Source organism: Pelophylax lessonae (assembly GCF_965119305.1).
Source record: "Pelophylax lessonae genome assembly, chromosome: 3".
Lineage (NCBI taxonomy): Eukaryota > Metazoa > Chordata > Amphibia > Anura > Ranidae > Pelophylax > Pelophylax lessonae.
This window is the reverse complement of record NC_138770.1, coordinates 582,072,285-582,096,595: the sequence shown is the minus strand read 5'-3', so window position 1 is coordinate 582,096,595 and position 24,311 is coordinate 582,072,285. Positions and strand designations below refer to the sequence as shown.

General features: G+C 45.4%; 1 protein-coding gene across 1 annotated transcript in view; it reads left to right on the top strand.

Moving 5' to 3' along the window:
• SPRED2 (sprouty related EVH1 domain containing 2) overlaps positions 1–24,311 on the top strand; it is a 190,296-nt gene that overhangs the window by 122,115 nt on the left and 43,870 nt on the right. The window contains exons 3-4 of the mRNA XM_082249754.1: positions 6,555–6,723; positions 23,974–24,038. Of these exons, the coding sequence (XP_082105880.1) occupies positions 6,555–6,723; positions 23,974–24,038 (234 nt within the window). The remainder of the gene's footprint in view (positions 1–6,554; positions 6,724–23,973; positions 24,039–24,311) is intronic.

Below are 24,311 nucleotides of genomic sequence, written 5' to 3'. Positions count from 1 at the left end.
GAAAAAGTGGGTGAGCTAATGTACTTTGTGCCAGGAGGATTATGCATATGTCTTCGAGTGATCAGAATATTATACACACCCAAGGTGTGGGCTGTTGTTTAACCCCTAAGGCTGAGTGAATTTAGCTCAACACACACCCAACTATAATTTCCTTTATTTAGTAACCTAACCTATAGCTTAAACAAGTATTTTTTCTTGCCTGTGGCAAAGGGTGTCTCCTACTCCTTTCCCTCTTTTTATTTTGCTGCGTCCTAAGCTATGAAAGTGCATGTACGTACGTATTTTTCAAAAGTTTAATTGAATCTTAAAAACAAATTGGCTTATATAAATTACAGGTAATTTTGGCTGTAGTGGGGTGTGGCGTGCAGCAGAGTAGAACGCAAACGAGAGGTGGAATCCTGTTTACCTTTTCTGAGGACTCAAGCCACTTACACCTTGCAGGCTTGCTCAGTGTTCAACACCCACGTAGCTTATCTCAAGACACTTATGTAAGTTTTTTTTTTTTTTTTTTAAAGGGTCAGTTCACCTTTTTACAAAATGGTGAACCAACTCACTACACCCTCCCCATACCCCTGGTCACCAGTGCACTTGCCTCCTTGGGTGATTATCCAATGCCAATGCTAGCTGATGTTGCAGTCCTGGCATTTGAAAGGCACACTCTTCTGTGCCCTTCTGTTTCTGTTTCGTTCATTGTCTGACACGGATTCACAGATTAAACAAGGCAACCATGACTCCAGTTGAAGAGCCCCCGGGCTTTAACCACCTCCCACCCGGGCCATTGTAAATATACGGCCGGGTGGGAGTCTCGTCCTTCTGAATGGACGTTCCGGAACGTCCTTCAGAAGGAGAGAGATCACGCCGCCGCGGGCACGCGCAGCGGCGCGATCTCGATGTGCCTGTGTCCCTCGGACACAGAGCAACATCATTTGGCAGGAGGGCCCTGTGATTGGCCCTCCTGATCACATGACGGCTGTGTCCAATCACAGCCGTCATGTAATGTAAATAGAGCCGTTGTAACGGCTTCAATCTCCTCTCCTCCTGACAGATCCTGTCAGTGAGGAGAAGAGAAGAGGATCGGTGCTGCTGCTGGGGTGATCAGTGAGTATTTCTAATTACTCACTGATCACAGGGGGGGTCTGTGCTGGTAATCAGATGATTGATTACCAGTACAGCCTTGGGGGGGAGGGGTGCCACTAAGCCACCAGGGATGCCCACCCATGACCACCAGGGATGCCCACCATGGCCACCAGGGATGGCAAGCAGGGCTCAGAGAGCCCCCCAGTGCCCTCCCTATCAGTGTTGCCCACCAATGCCATCTATCAGTGCTGCCCACCAGTGCCGTTATTGCCATCTATCAGTGCCGCCCACCAGTGCCCATTACTGCCCACCAGTGCCGCCTATCAGTGCCCCCCATCAGTGCCCATCAGTGCCCCCCATCAGTGCCGATCAGTGCCCCCCATCAGTGCCGATCAGTGCCACCTATCAGTGCCCATCAGTGCCGCCAATCAGTGCCCATCAGTGCTGTCTATCAGTGCCCACCAATGCTGCATATTAGTGCTATCTATCAGTGCCACATATCAGTGCTACCTATCAGTGCCCATCAGTGCTGCATATCAGTGCCACCCCATCAGTGCCATCCCATCAGTGTCTCCTCATCAGTGCCTGTCAGTGCGGCATCATCAGTGCTCATCAGTGCAGGAAAAAACATATCTATTTACAAAATTTTATAACCTAAACAAAAAAACTTTTTTTTTTTTTTCAAACTTTTCAGTCTTTTTTTATTTGTGCACCAAAAAAGAAAAAACCTGACAGTGATCAAATACCACCAAAAGAAAGCTCTATTTGTGGGGAAAAAATGACACAAATTTGGTTTAGGTACAGTGTTGCATGACCGCGCAATTGTCATTCAAATTGCAACAGCGCTAAAAGCTGAAAATTGGTCTGAGAAGGAAGGGGGTTTAAGTGCCCAGTATTGAGGTAGTTAAGGATGCAGCTGACCGGAAGGCAGAGGCTGTGGCCCACACTATGTACACTCTGGCTGGTTTGGCAATGAGGCCGGTATTCGCTATTACCCTAGTGTTCCAAACTCTGACCGAGTGTGCTAAGCTCCTACACTGTAAACTGGAGGGGGAACAGCTCCTTCCCGCCTTTGCTGAGCTGGGGGACTAGCTGGTCCAGGGGCTGCAGTTTATCTGTGATGCCTCTTTGGATGCGGCTCCCCTCTTTGTTTTGGCGGTGGTCCTTTGGTGTGTTTTTTTGCTCAAGTGCTGGTCTGTGGATCAGACTTCAAAAAAGGCCTTGACTGATGTTCCTTTTCAAGGAGATCGCCTGTTTGGAGCTACCCTGGATGACATAGATAAAGGTCTCGCAGGGGGGAAGAGTACTTTTCTTCCGCAGGCTACTAGGGGCAAGGAACCTTATCATAGACGTGGGCCTTCCTTCTCGGCTCATACATTTTTTTTTGTCCCTCAGGGTCGACTGACAAGGGCTCGAAGCCTTTCAGGGCCTCTTCTGGAGGATCCAAACAAACCTGGTCTGGCAAGCCAAAATTGGGCTCCTCCAGACAAGGCTCCTTCTGCATGAAGGTGCGATCTCGCACGTGTCGGGGGTGGGGGGACGTCTTCACTGGTTTCCTGACCTGTGTACTTCCCGGATGCTAGACAAGTGGGTCCACAAAGTCATTCAATCCGGGTACAAGATCGAGTTTCGCTCTTATCCCCCTGCAAGGTTTTTTCCTTCCAACTTGCACCTGTCACCAGACCACCTACAGGGCCTGTTTGGGGTGGTACAAGACCTGTTCCTTCAAGGGGTGATTGTCCCAGTTCTGACCTTGGAAACCTTTCAGGGTTTTTACTCAAACCTGTTCACAGTTCCCAGAAAGGAAGACAAAGTGCGTCCAATCCTGGACCTCAAGGCACTAAACTGCTTTGTGCAGGTACAGAGGTTCAGAACGGATTCCATTTGAACGGTGATGGCATCCCTGCGTCGGGGGATTTCTTCACCTCTATCGATATCAAGGATGCCTACCTTCACATTCCAATATGTGCCAGTCACCAGCGTTTTCTCCGCTTTGCTGTGGGAGAGGAGCATTATCAGTTTGTGGCGTTACCCTTTGGTCTTGCATGTGCTCCTCGGGCCTTCTCAGTGCTAGCCCCCGGTGCTAGCTGGGCTACTTGGACGATCTTCTGTGAGCGGCGCCTACCTCTGCTCTGGTGGACAACCTGGAGATCACAATATAAACTCTGCAGGAGTTCAGCTGGATTTTCAGAAGTTTGCTCTGGTTCCTTCCACAAAGCTGGACTATCTGGGCCTGACTCTGGACTCGGCCTTAGCCAGATTGCTCCTTCCTCTGGACAAACTCCAGAAATTGCAGGCTGCAGTTCGCCTCCTGCTGTCCAACAAACAGCCATCCCTCCGGACTTGCATTGGCCTGATGATGTCTACTTTCGAGGCAGTTCTGTTTCCACAGTTTCATACGAGGTCCCTGCAAGGGAAAATTCTTACCAAATGGGACAAGACTCCGCAGTCCCTGGGCAATCAGATCCGGCTGAATCGGGGCACGAAGGAGTCCCTGATATATTGGCTTCGTTCTCTGGTGCTTCGCCAGGGAAATTCCTTCCTCCCCTTGTATTGGACAGTGGTCACCACGGATGCCAGCCTGTCCGGCTGGGGAGGCGTTCTCGGCAAGCATTTTGCTTAGGGGATCTGGACGCTGGAAGAGTCCAGACTCCCGATCAATGTCTTGGAACTCCGAGTGATCAGACTGTGTCTGGATCATTAGACGGGTCATCGTCAAGGTTGTGCAGTGCACATTCAATCAGACAATGCCAAAGCCGTGGCTTATGCCAATCACCAAGGGGACACAAGATGTGTCCTTGCGGCTCTGGTGGTAACAGGCATTCTAAGATGGGCAGAATGGTTCGTTCCAGCCCTGTCCGCCATACACATACCTGGGGTGGAAAATTGGCAGGCGGATTGCTTCTGTTGGCAGGCGTTGGACCGGGGAAGGGAGAAGGTCAGTTAGAGAAGGTTTTGTCAGTGGAGAAGGGGAGAGAAAGGGGCAGGCGGGTTCAGCAGGTATCAGCTGGTGCTTCCAAGTATGGGGGTGCATGTGACTTCCTACTATGAGACACTGCTTGGGTCTAGCAGCCAATTGCTATGTCTGAGCACTGTCACATGACCAGGGAAGTAGCTTTACCACGCCTCTTCAGCTGGCTAAACAAATATGGGTTTATGTGGGCTGAATTTGCGAAATCCATAGATTTCCTCCATTCACGCTAAACAATATGGATGTACCAATCTCCCGTTGCCTGCTACTGCATTCTGTAATCTGGCACATGAAGGGAAGGTTTGCTTTAGAAACACAACTGCCATTTTCCTGACAAACACAACTGCCATTTTCCTGACAAACACAACTGCCATTTTGCCTGACATGAGCAACAGTGACCGTAGCTATTTATAGAAAGCATAGGTGATTTTCTCACCCAGGGGTTCATTGCATTTTTTTATTTGGCCTCTCAATAGGATTGTGAAAGATCATTTAGGGAAGGATGGAGAGTAATAGCACATCTTAAAGTCAGGTGATTGCAGATGAGAGCCCACGTTCTCGGGATACACAAGCCATGGTGAAACTCTTAAATACAACGTAAATTATCTGCAGGTGCCATTACTACAAATACATGAATCCAATTTTTGGTTTCTAGTGACAGGTTTGCTTTAAAGTAGAACCCAACTGTATCTGAGCACCACAAACTGCCATCTTGATTAAGAACAGATTACTCATGTAGTATTCACTTCTTGGAATTCATCTGCCCATAGCTCAGGCATGCAGACAAGAGGAGGTGCTTGGCTTAGAAAGTTCCTCATCCAGGTGAAAAACAAAATTCCCATGAAGACTTCTGGGATGTATGACTTTATTTTGGCCTAGGCCAGAAACCATGAAGCAACTGAAGAAATGGTAAAAAAGAAAAAGTTAAAACAAAGAAATGTATAAATTCCTTTCTATTTACTAATCCTAGCAGCATAAAGATTAAAAATCATTAATATTGATTGAGAGATTTTGGTTCCACTAAGAGTCAGTCGTCCCAAAAGTAATAATGTATTTAAGCTTTCTGTAATTACTAGAGTTTTCAGCTCACCACACACGTTCCAATCTGTTTGTACAATCTCCTAGTAGTGCCTGATTGGGTACAAATGGACTGGCTAGATTAGGTAGGTCCTTATATTGCATAGTTTGACAAAATTAAAATTAAAAGTATAAACATTGTACAGTCATATTTTAACATGTATGGTAACCATTGAACTGAATAACAGTTTCTTATATCTATCAGGTGGTGAGTTCTCTGGGCTTGAGTTCTCAGATCTGCACATTTGTTGCAGCCAATACAAGGGTGTTCAAATCTCACTCCTGAGAATGGAGTGAGAATACCCTAAGGCTACGTTCACATCTTGGCGTTGTTATTACAGGCGTTTTTATGGGCGTTTTTGCAAGCGTTTTACAGGCATTTTTACAGGCGTTTTTAGATTGAATAGAGAATGGAAAACGCCTACATGTGAACGTAGCCTTAAGTGGTGACTACAGAACTGGGAACTACAAAAGGGAGTACAGTTGAGCTCAGGTATGTTTGGATTCTAATCAAAGCCCACCTGAGCTAGCCCTCCAGAAATCTATCTCTGTGCTGGGTCAATAATAAGCAGCCAGGGCATTCCCAACCCAGAAGGGGCAAGTACATGTGTGACAGTGGGGTGGGGAATGCCCCGGCTCCAGGTAATTGACTCAGTTTAGGTGACAGCTTGCCGACGGCGGGCTCACTCAGGTGGGTTCATACTATTATTCAAAGCCATCTGTGATCATCCCTTACAGGAAGATGTCATTTCAGTCTCTGAGAGATGTAGAAAACCAGTCCATCAAAATCCACCTATAACTGAAGTGCCACTTTTGGGTTGACCTTTTATAATATTTCTGGGACAGCCATTTATTTTCCATGTTTGAACCACAAAACGAATAACTAGGGATACACCAATAACGGCATCAGTGCCAATACAGAATGCTCCTGATAACTGAAACCGATACTTTGCGATGCAGTTTGCGTCCATACAAAATGAATGGGCTCAAATCGCACTGCAAAGAATAGTGTACAATTTGAACTGGAATAGGGTGCGATTTCTGTACGGATTGAATACTGTTTCCCGTGTCTCTCCGGTTTGGACCCAGCCTTAAGTCACTAAGACAAGCCTGGGTTCACACAGGAGCGGTAGGGAAACCGCATGCAATTCAGACAGTATGCAATTCTTTGCAGTGCAATTTGAGCCCATTAATTTTGTATGGACGCAAATCGCACTGCAAAGTATTGGTACTCTGTATCGGCAAGTACTTGATCGAAAGTATCGGTACTCACCGACAAATAAAAACGGTATCGGTGCAAGACCATGATAAATCTAAATATGCTTTTATAACATCATGTATTTCTGCTTTAATACCATGTTGAAAGTTGTAAAATAAAAGGATCTGATCATTTCCTTATGTGCGTGTACTTTTTATTTCACCAACTCAGGTGTTATTGGAATGCTATTTAAAGAAGGATTTGGTGTATCAGAAGGCAACTCCAACGTTCCATCATTGGTCAGTTGATGAAAGAAGGTTTGGCCTCACCTTTCAGAGTCCTGCTGATGCCCGAGCCTTTGACAGAGGAGTACGCAAAGCAATTGAAGACCTCACAGAAGGTAGTGAAACCTAAGACCCGCATTCCAACTATTCTTTGCCTTGGGGTGTGGAACTTGCATGATCCGTCACATTCCTCAGTTCCTTTTTTAATGCTGGTGATACCTGAAAAAACCCTGAAGCTGGGTAAATGTTGGCAGGCAAAGAAAAGGACTTCTCTAATTTATCCCAGGTTGTATATATTTATGGGGAAAAGGTAAAGTAAGCACAAATCTCCTAGGTAGGTGAATGAGTGGTAGGTATACCAGTGCCAAGGCATCCCTTTTTTTATCAGAGGAATGTATTTTGAAGCGTGTTGCCGAACCAAATAATCACCAGTCTTCGGTCATCTCAGATGTAAAAAGGGCATCCCCAGCTAGATCGCTAAGCTCATGCTTGGAAGATACTGATGCTGTATTTTATGCAGAGTTGTATAAAGTACTCGAAACCCATACTTGAGTAAAAGTACAAGTGCTCGATCAAAAAGTGACTTGAGTAGAAGTGGAAGTGCTCGATCAAAAAGTGACTTGAGTAGAAGTGGAAGTGCTCGATCAAAAAGTGACTTGAGTAGAAGTACTAAAGTATTCAACATTTTTTGTACTTAAGTATTGCAAGTAGTTTTTTTAAAAAATTTGGCTACTCAAGTACTGAAAGTAAAAGTACCAGTAGTTTTGAAAAAAAAAATTGCTACTCAAGTACTGAAAGTAAAAGTACAAGTACTGTGTTATGTAGTTATTAAAGAAAGATGTCAAAAGTTTGAACATCATATTGTTTTTTATTATTTCAAATGCGGCTTTTATTTATACATACATTAGCATTTATTTTCGTATGCGCTGATAATACACATGTTTTGAGCTTCATGAAACCTGCCATCTACTGTTCTGGCAGTGGTAATTTTTATAATAGTAACGAGTAACTATGCAGCACAAAAAAAATATCGGAGTAGAAGTTATGAAATCATCGAAAAAATGAAGTAAAAGTGGAAGTAGGAGAATAAAATTCTACTCTAGGAAAGTACAGATACCGCCTTTCGGTACTTAAGTACAGTAGTGAAGTAGTTCTACTTAGTTACTATACATCTCTGATTGTATGTGAAATGTTTTGTACCGGCCAAGATTCAAACCATTTATGGGCAGGCTGATTGTACCCAAGTTGATTGATCGATCAACTTGGGTACAACCAGCCCATCCTATTTTTCATGCAATTATTGCCAACAGCTATAGCCACTAGCAAAAATCACTGTGTGTTCTCCCAGCAGGGACGGATCCCTGTGCGATTTTTCCCGTAGTTGCAGGATAGGAAATCGTATCATCTATGGCCAGCTTTGGTTTTGATGTTTCCTATTATATCACCTTTAGCTGGAAAGCAGCTGGCATGCTGCACTCCCTAGTATTGTGCGCCCTCATGTCTCCATAGTATCTAGAGGTTTTTGCTCTGACAAACCTCAGGCATCTAGTTGTGGTATTCACACCCCCCTGTGGTGTCCAGCATGGTTTGAGTCCTTAAAGTGATACTAAATTCTTAAAAATAACAAACATGTAATACTTACCTGCTCTGTGGTTTTGCACAGAGCAGCCCCGATCCTCCCCTTGTGTTGTCTCTTGTCGACGCTCAATTTGAACGCCCTCGTCCAAGCAGCTTGCTTTGGGAGCACCCAAGGCGCTGCTCTGTGTGTCCATTCAGACACTGAGACGCAGATCAGCCCCGCCCACTCTCTCTCCTCATTGGCTCACTGACTTTGATTAGCAGGAGCCAATCGCACCCGCTGTGTGTATCACAGCCAATCAGGAGGGAGAGACAGCTGCCTGACAGCAGAGTCTCTCTTGCAACTGCGCTGGATTGAGATGGGGCTCAGGTAAGTATTAGGGGGGCTGCTGGACACTGAAGGTTGTTTTGCCTAATGCATAGGATGCATTAAGATAAAAAAAAACCTTTTGCCTTTAGGACCACTTTAATCCCTGGCATGTGATGTTTTTTTTAAATAAGTGCAGTATATACAATCCATGGAAAATGCATCGTAAATAAAAAAGTGGTTTGGTGATTCTTTACAAAGCATAGCCCAATGTTCTGGCGGGAGGGATTCTTCCATCTATCTTCATTTGTGTGGATGGAGGAATGGAGTAAGAGCAACAAAACAAACCTTGTATGGTCAGCTGCTTTTCCAACAATGTGCAGTGACAAGAAGTGGAAATGAGAGTAGCATTGAAAGTCCATCATCCATTCTCCTTATCTCACAAAGGCCTGTAGAGGCAAGTGAAAAGTACACATATATGGTATATGACCTAGGGCTGTTTAAAGCCCAACTCCAGGCAAATAAAAAATGATCCCTTGCAGTGTGGCTGCGCCTGCATTGCAAGGGTTCATTGCTTGTTTTTGTCTAGGGGAACGATAAAAGAAGATAAATTTACCCGATCCTCCGGTCCCTACAGCTTTTGCACCCCTGCTCTCTGGTCCAGGCTCCATCCTGACGTCATTGAGACCAGAGCAGGGTTCATAGACCTGCAATGGCCATGAGGATGCTGAGGGACAGTCCACTGCCTTTCAGGGGAGCAGAGGATCGGGTAAGTAAAAGAGTTTCTCCCCTCCTCCAGACAAAACTAGCCGTTAAGCTTTGCAGTGCACAGCCCCACTGCAAGAGATCATTTTTATTTGGCTGGAGTTGGGCTTTAGGCTACATTCACACCTGAGCGTAGCGTTTTTCGCGCGTTTTTACCGCGATTTTACCGCGATTTTTGAAGCGTTTTTTACCGCGATTTTACCGCGATTTTTACCGCGATTTTTGTGCAGGCGTTTTTAGATTGAATAGAGATCAATGGAAAACGCCTGTAATCTGCCCAAAAAGAAGCTCATGTACTTTTTTGAGCGTTGGGCGTTTTGTATACAGCGTCAAAACGCTCAGATGTGAACAGGGGCCATTGAAATGAATAGGATTTGTCTTGTTGGGCGTTTTGAGAGCTGATCCTAGAGCAGAAAAACGCCCCAAAAACGCCCCAAAACGCCTAGATGTGAACGGAGCCTAAAACACACTTGCTGGAGTTCTACTTTAATATATGTAAACACAAACAATGAATGCCTATTAGCTCCCTTTTGGTGCCGGTTCACATACGTGTGATGACGGACATTGCATGTGATTCGCACTGTTCTGCAAACCACATGCAATGTCTGTGCAATGCAAATTCCGCCATGCAGATTGTATGGCTGAATTCGCATCGCATTCGGACACAACTCGCACAGGACCACTTTTTGGGTCCGCACCAGAATCGGATCGCATCGGTGTTCACACCTATGCAATTCGATTCATGTCCGAACTGACAGTTCACACTGCGATATGCGAACTGATCTGGGAGTGTCATTAACATTAACACACCTCCAGCGATATGCATATGGCAGCGTGAACTGCCTGCGAGTTGAATGCGATGCGGGAACCCGCAGTAGATTCGCAGGGTGCCTGCATCGCATATATGTGAACCGGACTCAGTCTGATAAACAGATGAAATTGTTTCATTATATCTGTTCAATAAGTTCAAAAAATACCTTTTGTTCCTGCCGGAAATCCATTCCTGTCCTTTTGTAATCTTTAATTTTATTTCATGCAGTCTTTACTTCCTGTCCAGGTTACTTCTGTGGACTGCAGAACACCTCCCACCAGCTAGGGAAATGAAAGTCCGAGGTATTCAGCAGTCCTAAAATACTTCCTGTGCTAGCGTTACAATAATACTCCTCCATAGCTACAGCACAGTGTGGGGTTTCACCCTAGGACAGGAAGTGTTACTGGCAGGATCAACAGGTGAAAAGGGGGAAAATGAAGAAAGACCAATGTCTGTAAGCTTCAGTATATTTTTGCTCTTGGGTTTAAAAATGAGTTCTTTGAGGGCTGCATGAGCATTTAAAGTTTTAGCATTATTACTATTTTATTATCATTACTATTATTATTATAGTTTTGAAAAATGATAAAAGTAAAAAAAAAACCCATGCGCTAGACCATATACTAGGTGTAATAAATAGATAAAATGAGTAGTAGATATAGGGTGAAGGTAGGGACCAGAGATTAGCAGCCAATTCTTAGCAGTGTCACCACATACAGTGCCTTGCGAAAGTATTCGGCCCCCTTGAACTTTGTGACCTTTTGCCACATTTCAGGCTTCAAACATAAAGATATAAAACTGTAATTTTTTGTGAAGAATCAACAACAAGTGGGACACAATCATGAAGTGGAAGGAAATTTATTGGATATTTCAAACTTTGTTAACAAATAAAAAACTGAAAAATTGGGCATGCAAAATTATTCAGCCCCTTTACTTTCAGTGCAGCAAACTCTCTCCAGAAGTTCAGTGAGGATCTTTGAATGATCCAATGTTGACCTAAATGACTAATGATGATAAATAGAATCCACCTGTGTGTAATCAAGTCTCCGTATAAATGCACCTGCACTGTGATAATCTCAGAGGTCCGTTTAAAGCGCAGAGAGCATCATGAAGAACAAAGAACACACCAGGCAGGGCCGAGATACTGTTGTGGAGAAGTTTAAAGCTGGATTTGGATACAAAAAGATTTCCCAAGCTTTAAACATCCCAAGGAGCACTGTGCAAGTGATAATATTAAATTGGAAGGAGTATCAGACCACTGCAAATCTACGAAGACCTGGCCGTCCCTCTAAACTTTCAGCTCATACAAGGAGGAGACTGATCAGAGATGCAGCCAAGAGGCCCATGATCACTCTGGATGAACTGCAGAGATCTACAGCTGAGGTGGGAGACTCTGTCCATAGGACAACAATCAGTCGTATACTGCACAAATCTGGCCTTTATGGAAGAGTGGCAAGAAGAAAGCCAATTCTTTAAGATATCCATAAAAAGTGTTGTTTAAAGTTTGCCACAAGCCACCTGGGAGACACACCAAACATGTGGAAGAAGGTGCTCTGGTCAGAAGAAACCAAAATCGAACTTTTTGGCAACAATGCAAAACGTTATGTTTGGCATAAAAGCAACACAGCTCATTACCCTGAACACACCATCCCCACTGTCAAACATGGTGGTGGCAGCATCATGGTTTGGGCCTGCTTTTCTTCAGCAGGGACAGGGAAGATGGTTAAAATTGATGGGAAGATGGATGGAGCCAAATACAGGACCATTCTGGAAGAAAACCTGATGGAGTCTGCAAAAGACCTGAAACTGGGACGGAGATTTGTCTTCCAACAAGACAATGATCCAAAACATAAAGCAAAATCTACAATGGAATGGTTCACAAGTAAACATATCCAGGTGTTAGAATGGCCAAGTCAAAGTCCAGACCTAAATCCATTCGAGAATCTATGGCAAGAACTGAAAACTGCTGTTCACAAACGCTCTCCATCCAACCTCACTGAGCTTGAGCTGTTTTGCAAGGAGGAATGGGCAAAAATTTCAGTCTCTCGATGTGCAAAACAGATAGAGACATACCCCAAGGGACTTACAGCTGTAATCACAGCAAAAGGTGGTGCTACAAAGTATTAACTTAAGGGGGCTAAATAATTTTGCACGCCCAAATTTTCAGTTTTTTATTTGTTAAAAAAGTTTGAAATATCCAATAAATTTCGTTCCACTTCATGATTGTGTCCCACTTGTTGTTGATTCTTCACAAAAAATTACAGTTTTATATCTTTATGTTTGAAACCTGAAATGTGGCAAAAGGTCGCAAAGTTCAAGGGGGCCGAATACTTTCGCAAGGCACTGTACATAGAATCAAATGAAAAAAATCAATAAATTTCGGCGCTCAATCAATCCCAATAAAACTGATAAATAAACACATAAATGCAAGATAATAATCATCAATAATATCATTTGATATCATTGATGATTATTCTCTTGCATTTATGTGCTTATTTATGCTTGTTATTTATCAGTTTTATTGGGATTAATTGAGCACCGATTTTATTGATTTTTTTTTTTCATTTGTTTTGAAAAATGCCTGTGTTCTTTAGCTAAACCTGTGGTACTAAATTACCAGTAAGGAGGTTTTATTATTTCATATTGAAATAAGGACCTGTTGATTCTGTTCACATAAAAAAATGCAGACAGAATGGAAATGGTTAAATTGTAGCACTGCTCAAGCTTCTTGCATATCAGATTTCTGCTCTTAAGCATGTTGTCCACCTGAAAGAAAGGTAGGACTTGTTCAGCTGGAGACTGGCGGTGCGCCCAGGAAAACTTAGTTACACGTTTTTTTTTTTTTTCCTCTTCAATAATGTACTAAAAACATGTATTCATATCTTATCTGTTTGCTTTCACTCCAGCAATTTGCCCGAAGGGGGAAAAACTTTAGAGCTTTCAGAGTGTTACATTGATCAGGCAGCTACTAAGAGATTCATTTTGTGTTTTCTTCCTCATAATTCCACCTCACGTTATTTACACCTTGCTACTTTTTTTCTGCTTTCTCACTATTGTATTTAGCTCCAGGATTACTTTTTACCAAAAATAGCTGGTTGTGGAGTGTAGGGTAAAGGGCCGTACACACTTGACGAAAATCAGACGAAATATCCTCTGATTTTTCTCTGTCTTCTCAGCGTTCATTACCGTTTTTAGTCGACAGTGCATAAATGTTCACGAAATTTCTCGTCCGATTTTTCTTTTTTTTGGCACATTTGTTCCTAGACTTCCGGGTTGTCAGCAACTTCAGATCATGCGCGGTCTTTCGTATCCGATTTTTCACGGACGTACTGCATACACATTGAACGAAAATCGGTCGTCTGGGGACGGACGAAAAAAATTTTGGTGTTTTTCCCTCCGTTTTTTTTCGTTGAAAATGTCGGCATCGGCTGCTGAAAGTTGTGTACACACTAGGCGAAAATCGGACGATTTCATATCGGGCGGGAATTTTTGGCAGATTTTCTACTAGTGTGTACCCTGCTTAATAGAGTCAGGCTATCAGAATCTAAAATGTAAAGTGGTTGTAAAGGTTAAAGGTTGTTTACCTTTAAAGTGGTTCTAAAGGCAAAAGGTATTTTTATCTTAATGCATTCTAATCATTAAGATAAAAAAACCTTCTGTGTGCAGAGACTTATCTGAGCCCCATCTCGATCCAGCGATGTGCATTAGAGCCTCAGCTGTCCCGGACTCGCCCTCCTGAGTGGCTAAAACACACTGTCAGTGAAAGTCAGTGAGCCAATGAGGAGAAAGAGGGGGAGGGGCTGAACGGCCCGTGGCGCCACTGCTGTGTCTCATCTAATCAGGAGGGAGAATCTCCGACAGCTGAGACATTCATGGACATCCCTGGACAGAGAGGAACCTCAGGTAAGTGTGAGGGGGGCTGCTGCAGACAGAAGGTTTTTTTTAATCTAAATTACAACTCCTTTAAAGGATAAGTTCACCTTTCAAGACATGTTCCAGCTCCTGCAGCCTCCCCCCCCCCCCTTCCCGGATCCCTGCCTCAATGTGACAGCAGGCAGGGGATCTTCTCCCCGCACCTGCTGTCACAATTCAAAAACAACAGGGCTGTGCGGGACTCTGCCCCACCGCGCAGAAGTGTGTGGAAGCATTCTCATCATGGTGACCTGGCACCTGAGATTTGTCAAGCCCTGCATTAGACACATGCCATTGGTTTATGCACTGTGATTTTTAAAAAGATTGTGATAGCACTGCACTTTTTGAATTAATATTTTGTGTGGGTAAGCTCCGTTGCATTGAGAGTTTTTACCACCAATGCACATTCCTTGTGGGCAACAAGCAGCTATAAATAATTAGCACTTAGTGCACATGTGTTAAACACAAGACCCGGGGCTGAATCCAGGCCTCTAGGTCATTTCATGTGGCCCTCACATCTCTCCTGCAGCTGCGGCACAACCCTCGTCTCCACCCCCCACCTTGTTTTAGCAGTCGGCAGCAGAGAGGAGGACAGAACTCCTCCGCCAGATCCTGCACCTCTCTGTGTAGCCGAAGCACACCCTCGTCTCCACCATCCCTAATCTCAGAATTTAGCATACTCTGGCAGCGGACTCTAGCCCTCCTCTGGTCCTTCTCCAGACCCTGCACTTTCTGCTTCGCATTTGTGCAGTAGCACAAGTTAAGTGGGGGTGCACTGGTGTAAGGGAGGGTGGGGGGTCCCTTGACTTCGGATGGTGGGGGGCTCTTGACATCTGATGTAAGGGGGGGGGGGGGAATCTAGTCCTATAGATACAACCGGTCCCTTGAGGGCAACCATAATGCTGATGGGGCCCGTGATGAAATTGAGTTTGACACCCTTGATTTGGTGTCTAAACTCTTCCTCTGAGTGATGAGGTATAATAGCGTTGAATGCATTGCATAAGTCAATTACAGTTGAGCACTACAGTCATTTGTAACACAGGTCTATGCATAGGATTTGTTTGCCAGGGATCTTAGCCAGACTACCTAGTGAGTCACTGATCAGAAATATTATCATATGAATGTACTTGGAAAAGCAAATAGAATTTAAGGGTGCACCACTACCACTAGAGGAATCGCCTGCAGAAGGAAGGAGGTCCTGATTCCCCTATATACAGTGCACCCAGAAAGTATTAACAGGGCTTCACTTTTTCCACATTTTGTTATGTTACAGCCTTATTCCAAAATGGATTCAATTCATTCCGTTCTTCAAAAGTCTACAAACAATACCCCATAATGACAACGTGAAAGAAGTTTTTTTAACATTTTCTTTGCAAATTTATTAAAAATAAAAACATTTAAAAAATCACATGTACTTAAGTATTCACAGCCTTTGCCATGACACTCAACATTGAGCTCTGGTGTGCATCCTGTTTCCACTGATCATCCTTAAGATGTTTCTACTAATTGATTGGAGTCCACCTGTGGTAAATTCAGTTGATTGGACATGGGGTATCGTTTGTAGCATTTTGAGATAAATAATTAATTGAATCCATTTTGGAATAAGGCTGTAACATACCAAAATGTGGAAAAAGTGAAGCGCTGTGAATACTTTACGGATGCACTGTATATAGGGGAATCAGGACCTCCTTCCTTCTACAGGTGATCCCTCTAGCAGGGCACTTTTACCACTTTAGATCTGTAGTTAGTCCCAATTTAGGAATATTGTGTCCAGTTCAGGAGATCTCAATTACAAAATGACAAAAGATTGTATAAGGTCCGGGTAATAAAACATATCAGGAGAGACTTCAGCAACTTAATACATACAGTCTGGAGGAAAGAAGAGAAAAAGGTGACACGATTGAAACCTTTAAAATACATTAATGGTGTGAATAAGGTTCAGGAGGGCAGTTTTTTCAATATGAAGCTAAAATCAAGAAGACAAGGACATGTCCACAAACTAGCAGGAGGAAAGTTTAGAATTTCTTAGTATCGTGTAACCAAAAGAGTAGTTGATGCTTGGAATAGACTTCCAGCTGTGGCAAAAAAGTTTAAAAAAATGGGGCAAACTAGATGGGCCGCTTTTTGTTCTGCCATCACTCTTCCATGTATCTATGTTTCTCTTTTGTTCATTGACGGACACAGCTCCTGGCATTCTTGATCATTGGGTTATGCTGCCCTCTACAGGCGTAGGAAACTAGGCATAAAAAAAACTTTTGGCTACACCCATGGGCAGTCCCAGGGGTTATACTCCCTCTTCCTGTTATAGTTACTCAGTTTTTTTTTTTCTGCCTAGTCAGGAGTAAGGACCTAGTTCCTTGCTGGGATCTTTGGTCCTGGCACAATTTCTTAGATAGAAATTTTTTCCTCCTGGATTTTTCCTGTGAGATCTACTATCAACTGCCAGACTGGGCGACGGGCTGGATAATCTAGATCTAGTGGTCACTCCAGTCTGGCCAGCGAGTGCACACAGGCCTCATCTCAGCGATAGGTCGGGCGTGACATAGCCCCACTGGACGGGGGCTGGCCCTGCGAGTTAAATGACCTGGCCTCGCAGCATTCCTCCTGCCCGACAGCCCCCCCATTTTGATGGAGAGGGGGATCTGTCTGGAGCAGTGCCCACCTTGTTCTGGGTATGGGGAGTAGCTGTCCCCCTCTACCTTTGGAGGGTTTTGGGGTGGATGTGGACCCCTCCTTGGGATGGTCAGATCCCCAGGTTCCCCTCCTTCCCGCAGACACCCCCCTCTTGCCAAGTCCCTTATCCTGCCCCCCCCCCCCACATACGCTGGGGATGTATTTGGGGGGGGGCGCCATGTTGTTGTAGCCTATGTATTCCTATACACGGCGGCCATGTTTGTGTAGCCCGGCGGCTATTTTCTTTTGGTTTGCCGTTGCAAATAGCGCCGGCCATGACAGTGGAGCCTTATTATAGCGATTTCGACGGTGGGAGCCCCTCATTATCCCCTGGTGCTAAATCCTGGATCATTTTAGCTTCCTGATCTCCGCACATGTGCAGATTCTCCTGGTGGTTGCGGGTGGCGAGTCTGGTGAGGTCCTCTCTCTCTCCTGAGGATCGCTCTGTGCCTTGGGCTTGGCGACCAGTGATGCTGCCAGCACAGTGGGGGTTGTCCCTTAGCAGTGTTTTAAACTTTTTTGTGGGGTCCCCATGGTGACTCATGGAGTCTTTGGAGAACATCTCCCCACCTCATTCCCTCTCTGAGGCTGCGGGCCCTCCGGGTCGCAACAATCCATCCATGCACTGACTGCGGTCCTGGAGTCCCTTGTGTCCCGGGTGGAGGTGGCTTGCAAGCAAAGGGTTAGCAAAAAGCACCCCCCGCCTTCCCCTGCCTTATCTGTCTCAACGGATCCTGAATCTGATTCGGCTGCCGTGAACGCGGGTCACCCTTCTGGGTCTGCGACCACACGCCTGGAATCCTCTGATAGTGAGGATGATTCCTCCACATCTGTGCCCACACATGAAAAGGCGCTGGGGGATGCACTGATTGTATCTGTTCGTGAGACCCTGAAGATGGGAGGATACAGCTGAAGCTGCGACAGAGGCGCAGGTACTCTTTGGCACTCGCTAGCAATTCAGAGAGGCAAAGAGGTTTCCTTTCCCCGTCTATTTTGACAGAATTGTCGCTAAAGAGTGGGGACTGCAAAAGCGTCCCCGTGAGGTTCCTAAGCATTTTATTAGGCGGTACCCCTATGAGGAGTCCCTTCTTAAGAAGTGGAGTGTGCCACCAGTGGTGGACCCTCCAGTTTCCAGATTAAACAAGGCAACCATGATTCCGGTACCTGGCATTTAAGAAGACAGAGGCTGTGGCCCGCACTATGTTCACTCTGGCTGGTTCAGCAATGAGGCCAGTATTTATCAATGCCCTGGTGTTGCAAACTCTGACCAAGTAGGCTAAGTTCCTACGCCGTGCCCTAGAGAGAGAACTGCTCCTCCCTGCCGTTGCTGAGCTGACAGACCAGCTGGCCCTGGGGCTGCAGTTTATCTGTGATGCCTCTTTGGAGGCGGCTCCCTTGATGGCTCGCCTCGCCATTTATTGGCAGTGGTGTCGTGTCTTTTGGCTCAAATGCTGGTCTGCAAACTAGACTTCTAAAAAGGCCTTGACTGATCTTCCCTTTCAAGGAGATCGCCTGTTTGGAGCTACCCTGGGTGACATCATTAAAGGTCTCACAGGGGGAAAGAGTACTTTTCTTCCGCAGGCTACTAAGGGCAAAGAAACTCATCGTAGACGTGGACCTTCCTTCTCGGCTCATAAGAGGTATCTTCATCACTCAGGGTCGACTGACAAGGGTTCGAAGCCTTCAGGGCCTCCTTTGACAGATCCAAACGAACCTGGTCTGGCAAGCTGAGAGTGGGCTTCCCCAGACCCGTGAACAAGGCTCCTTCTGCATGAAGGTGCGCCCTTACCCATATCGGGGGTGGGGGGACGTCTTTACTGGTTTCCAGGCCCGTGGTTTTCCCTGGTACAAGATAAGTGGGTCCACAAAGTCATGTGGTCCGGCTACAAGATCAAGTTTCACTCTTGTCACCTGGCAAGGTTTTTTCCTTCCAACCTGCACCTGTCCCCAGACCGGTTACAGGGTCTGCTTGGGCGATACAAGACCTGATCCTTCAAGGGGTGATTGTCCCGATTTAGATTTCGGAACGTTTTCCAGGGTTTACTCAAACCTGTTCACAGTACCCAGGAAGGAAGGCAAAGTGCGTCCAATCCTGGACCTCAAGGAGCTAAACTGATTTGTGCAGTTACAGAAGTTCAGAATGGAGTCCATTCCAAAAGTGGTAGCATCCCTGCATCAGGGGGGGTTTCCTCGTCTCCATAGATATCAAGGATGCTTATCTTCACATTCGAATATGTGCCAGTCACCAGCTTTTCTTCGCTTTTCTGTGGGATAGGAGCATTATGAGTTTGTGGCTTTACCCTTTGGTCTCGCCTCCACTCCTTGGGTCTTCACAAAGTGTTGGCTCCGGTGCTAGCCCTGCTACGCCAACGGGGGATCGTGGTACTGGGTTACTTGGATGATCTCCTTCTGTGAGTGGAATCTCCCTCTGCTTTGGTGGAGAACCTGGAGGTCACAATACGAACTCTGCGGGAGTTCATGCGGATTCTGAATTTTCAGAAGTCTGCCCTGTTTCCATCCACAAAGCTGGACTATTTGGACCTGACTCTGGACTCTGCCGTAGCCAGAGTGCTCCTTCCTCTGGACAAATTCCAGAAATTGCAGACTGCAATTCGCCTCCTGCTGTCCAACACATGGTCATCCCTCCGGACTTGCATGTGGTTGCTGGGCCTGATGATAGCTACCTTTTGAGGCGGTTCCGTTTGCACAGTTCTATATGAGGTCCCTAAAAAGGGAGATTCTGACCAAGTAGGACAAGACTCCGCAGTCTCTGGACAATCAGTTCCAGCTGAGTCAGCGGAACGAAGGAGTCCCTGATATGGTGGCTTCGCTCTCCGGTGCTTCCGCTGGGAAAAAATCCTTCCTCCCCTCGTATTGGACAGTGGTCACCACAGATGCTAGCCGTGTCCGTTTGGGGAGGCATCCTTGGTAAGCATTATGCTCAGGGGACCTGGACGCTGGAAGAGTCCAGACTACCGATCAATGTCTTAGAACTCTGAGTGATCATACTGTGTCTGGAATCTGGATCATTGGACAGATCATCTTCAGGGATGCCCAGTGAGCATTTAATCGGAGAATGCCACGGCCGTGCCTTTTGTCAATCACCAAGGGGGCACAAGAAGTGCCCTGGAGGCTCTAGAGGTAGCCGGCAATCTAAGGTGGGCAGAACGGTTCGTTCCAGCCCTCTCCGCCGTACACATTCCTGGGGGTGAAAAATTGGCAGGCGGATTGCCTCAGTCGGCAGGCGTTGGAACAAGGGGAGTGGTCCCTTCATCTGGAGGGGTGTCATCAGCTGTGTCTCTGATGGGGCACCCCGAGGTGGATCTGTTGGTGCCTCAGCTCAACAGAAAGCTTCAGAGGTTTGTTTCTAAGTCAAGGGATCCACTGGTGGATGCAACAGATGCGCTGGTGGCGCTGTGGGGTCAGTATCGTCTGATCTATGCCTTCCCTCCTCTTAAGCTTCTGCCCAGACTCCTACACAGGATGGAGGCAGAAGGGGTTGAAGTCATCTTAGTAGCTCTGGACTGGCCTCGCCTGGGCTTGGTACGCTGATCTTGCGCGGCTGGTCACTGATGTTCCTTGGAAGCTTCCTCTCAGGGACGATCTGCTGCCCCAAGGACCGATCTTCCATCCTTTGACGGCTTGGCTGTTGAACGCTAGGTGCTAAAGGATATAGGTTTGTCGGAGTCTGTGATTCCTACATTGTTAAAAGCTAGGAAATCTACTTCTAGTAAGATCTACCATCGTACGTGGAAGACTTACATTGCATGGTGTGAGTCTCTTGGGGTTCAGCCTCGCTCCTTCTCGGTGGCTCGGATCTTAACCTTCCTTCAACGGGGGGTTGAACAGAAATTGGCCTTGAGTACCATCAAGGGCCAGATATCGGCTTTAGCGGTCTTTTTCCAACAACCTTTGGCCACACACTCCCTGGTGTGTACTTTTGTTCAGTATGTTCGACATTTGGTTTTTCCAGTGCGGGCTCAGTTGCCGCCTTGGGATCTTAATTTGGTGCTTTCAGCTCTACAGAAGCCTCACTTTGAAAATATTCAGGAGATTACCCTGCTTACGCTGTCCCAGACGGTGGCCTTTTTTGTAACTATCACCTCATGCTTGCAGGGTGTCGGAACTGGTGGCGTTATTCTGTCGTTCACCTTATCTAGTGGTTCACAAAGATAAGGTGGTGGTTCGCCCTTGTCCGTCATTCCTTCCTAAGGTGGTCTCTGACTTTTATTTGAATGAAGACATTGTGTTGCCTTCCCTTTGTCCCAGGCCTAAACATCCAATGGAAATTGCCTTGCATGCCTTGGATGTGGTCCGGGCTATTAGGGTGTACCTGGCAGCTACGGAGTCTTTCAGGAAGTCAGACTCACTATTTGTGCTCACGGATTAACCTTGCAAAGGGTTGTCCGTTTCCTCTGCGACCATTTCCAGATGGATCAGACAGATGGCGGTTCAGGCCTATTGCATCAGGGGTCAGGTTCCTCCTTTCCCTGCCCAGGCGCACTCTACAAGGGTGCTTAGTGCCTCCTGGACTTGGCAGCCACTTGGTCCTCTGTGCACACTTTTACAAAGTTTAATTAAGTGGATGTGTTGGCTTCTGCAGACTCTTCTTTTGCCCGCAAGGCTGTTGTTTAAGAGGACCTGATCCTCTTTGAGAGTGTGTTGTTTTTTTCATGTGGGCTCCATTTATTTTGGTTGCGCCCCTGTTGCCTGGTTGGCTACTGTTTAGCCTTGGAAATGTTTTTTGCTGTTTCCCACCCCTCATGTTTAACACTGCTTTGGGACATCCCAATGGTCAAGAATGACAGGAGCGAAAGAGAAAATGGGATTTTTGACTTACCGTAAAATCCATTTCTCTGATGTTCATTAACGGACACAGGCGCCCACCCCTCTGTGGAGTTATAATTCTCCTGACACTGCTTGTAACAAAACAGAGTGACTATAGTAGCAAGGTGGAGTATACCCAATGGGTGTAGTCAGAAGTTTTTTCTGCCGTGTCCTACTACTGTAGAGGGCAGCATAACCCAATGGTCAAGAATGACAGGAGCTGTGTATGTCAAAGAACATCAGAAAAATGGATTTTACGGTAAATCAAAAATCTAATTTTTTCAGACTTTACGCCTGCATGCCTATTCTTTGGGTTTCCACTGTAAAGAAAAAAAATGTAAAATATTGAAATCCATACAGAAAACTTCATAGACATTGAAGCCGATATTTAATTTAGAAGCTATAACTTTCATGCAAACCAATCAATATACGCTTCCTGGGATTTTTTTTTTTAACCAAAGACATGTAGCAGAATACATTTAGGCCTAAAATTTATGAAGAACTTTGATTCTTTTTATTTTTTATTGGATCTGATTTATCCAGAAAGTATAAAATATTGTTGGTTTTCTTTTTTTACATTTTTAGTTGTTTTTTTGTTTGTTTCTGTAATAAAATATAAAAAAAAACCCAGTGGTGATCAAATATTATCAAAAGAAAGCTCTATTTGTGTGAAAAAAAAAAAGATTTAAATATAATTTGGGTACAGTGTTGCATGACTGCACAATTGCCAGTTAAAGTAGCACAGTGTTGAATAGCAAACAATTGCCTGGTCATAAGGGGGTAATACCTTCTATAGCTTAACTGTAGCAGGGTCCAATGATTTGGGACCTTAATAGCGTGCAACCTGTAGATCAGGGATGTCAAACTCAATTTCATTGCAGGCCGCATCACCATTATGGTATTCCTCACAGGGCCAGTTCTATCTGAAGCCCACCACTATTAGAGGTCAGGAGCCCCCACCGTCTCTGACATCACAGTGCATCCCCTTTACCATGTGCTGTTGCTGGGAAGAAGCTGGAAGTGGAACTGGGAAGCAGCAACTGCAGGGTCTGGAGGAGGGCTGGAGTCTGCTGAATGCAGAGACCAGTGGAGGCGGAGAGGAGGGGGTGCTTTAGCTGCCCAGAGAGGTGCAGGATCTTTAGGAGGAGTTGTGTCCTCCTCTCTGCTACTGATTGCTGAGTTGGGGGGGGGGGTGGTCCTCTCTGCAGCTGCAGGGGGAAGCACAGGATCTGGCAGGGGAATTCTATCCTTTCTGCTGCCGTCTGCTGAGACAAGGTGGGGGCAGGGATGAGGGAGATGGAGCAGCTGCAGGAAAGGTGCAAGGGCCACATGACATGGCCTGGAGGGCCGGATTCGGCCCACGGGCCTTGTGTTTGACACCTGTGCTGTAGATGGTTGAGATGGAAAAAATGTTTAATGAATAAAAAAGGTTTTATAAGAAATGGGAAAAAAAAGGTAAATTGATGGAAGAATGATTTATATTAAAGACTCTTATCTTTTTAAATATGAGAACAATGTCTTGATAAATGTGAGAACTTGTTTGTTTATTTATTCTTTGTCGAGGTGAATAAAAGATATAGAAATAGCAATTAACCACTTGCCGACCGCCGCACGACTATTTACGTCGGCGGTCAGCCCCTCACAGGCAGAGTGACGTAGGGATACGTCGCTAGCCTGTGAGGGTCTAGAGAGCGAGCGAGCGAGCGCGCGCCGGAGGCGAGCTCCCGCGTGGTCACGGACCCCCGACCCCACCACCCCCCCCCCCCCCCCCCGGTTGGAGAGGGAGAAAGGCAGGCGGCTGATGTAAACAAGCCGCCTGTCATTCTACCCTGGGTAGAAACAGTGATCATACGGTTCTACTATGTGGGACCGTTGATCACTGTTCCTACGCCTCAAGCCACAGCCAATCACAGTTAGAATCACGCCCCTAGGGATACACATAACCCCTCCCTCTCAAAAAAAGTTAACCCCTTCACTGCCAGTGTAATTTTACAGTAACAGTGAATATGTATAGCACTGATTATTGTAGAAATGTCACTGGTAACCCCAAAAGTGTCAAAAATGTCAGTCAAGGGTCCGATCTGTCCGCCGCAATGTCGCAGTCCTGCAAAAAAAAATGCAGATCGCCGCCATTACGCGTTAAAAAAAATGACAAAAATCTTTCCCTTTGTTAGTAAACGCAATAACTTTTGCGCAAATCAAAATACGCTTTTTGCGATTTTTTTTTTTTTTTTTTACCAAACATATGGTAAAAAAAAAAAATTGGCCCTGGTCAGGAAGGAGGTAAAATCTTCCGGGGCTTAAGTGGTTAAACAGGATCTTAGCCCCTAGTTAAGCACATTTTCAATAGCACTCACTTTTTTATATTTCCTGACTGTTGTGCTTTCTTAAATTCTTGTTTGAAGATGTAAATATGTCCTATGTAGAGGAAACACATGAAATTTTACAATATGTACTTACGAAGTGACTTAACGTTATTGTTTCTTTTCCTTTAAGGATCCACTACGTCTTCTTCCACAATTCATAATGAGGCTGAGCTCGGGGACGATGATGTTTTTGCAGTAAGTACTAACCATTGCTTAAAATATGCCAACGTACTGACCTTGTAATGCTTCACAAGTTTTAAACTGCAAATAGAAATCTTGTACCTATATGGTTAACATGGCTTAGACTTTTTATTATGGTGCACTGCATTGTGTCAGTATTGCAGGCCTTTCAGAATTTTACATTTCTAAATTTGAGTGGATTTGTTTATTGTTGTTCTTCTGGAGGGCATCTGATTCTGTAGTATAAATCTGGGCCGAGAAATCTCAAATGTTAAGGGACCATGTCAC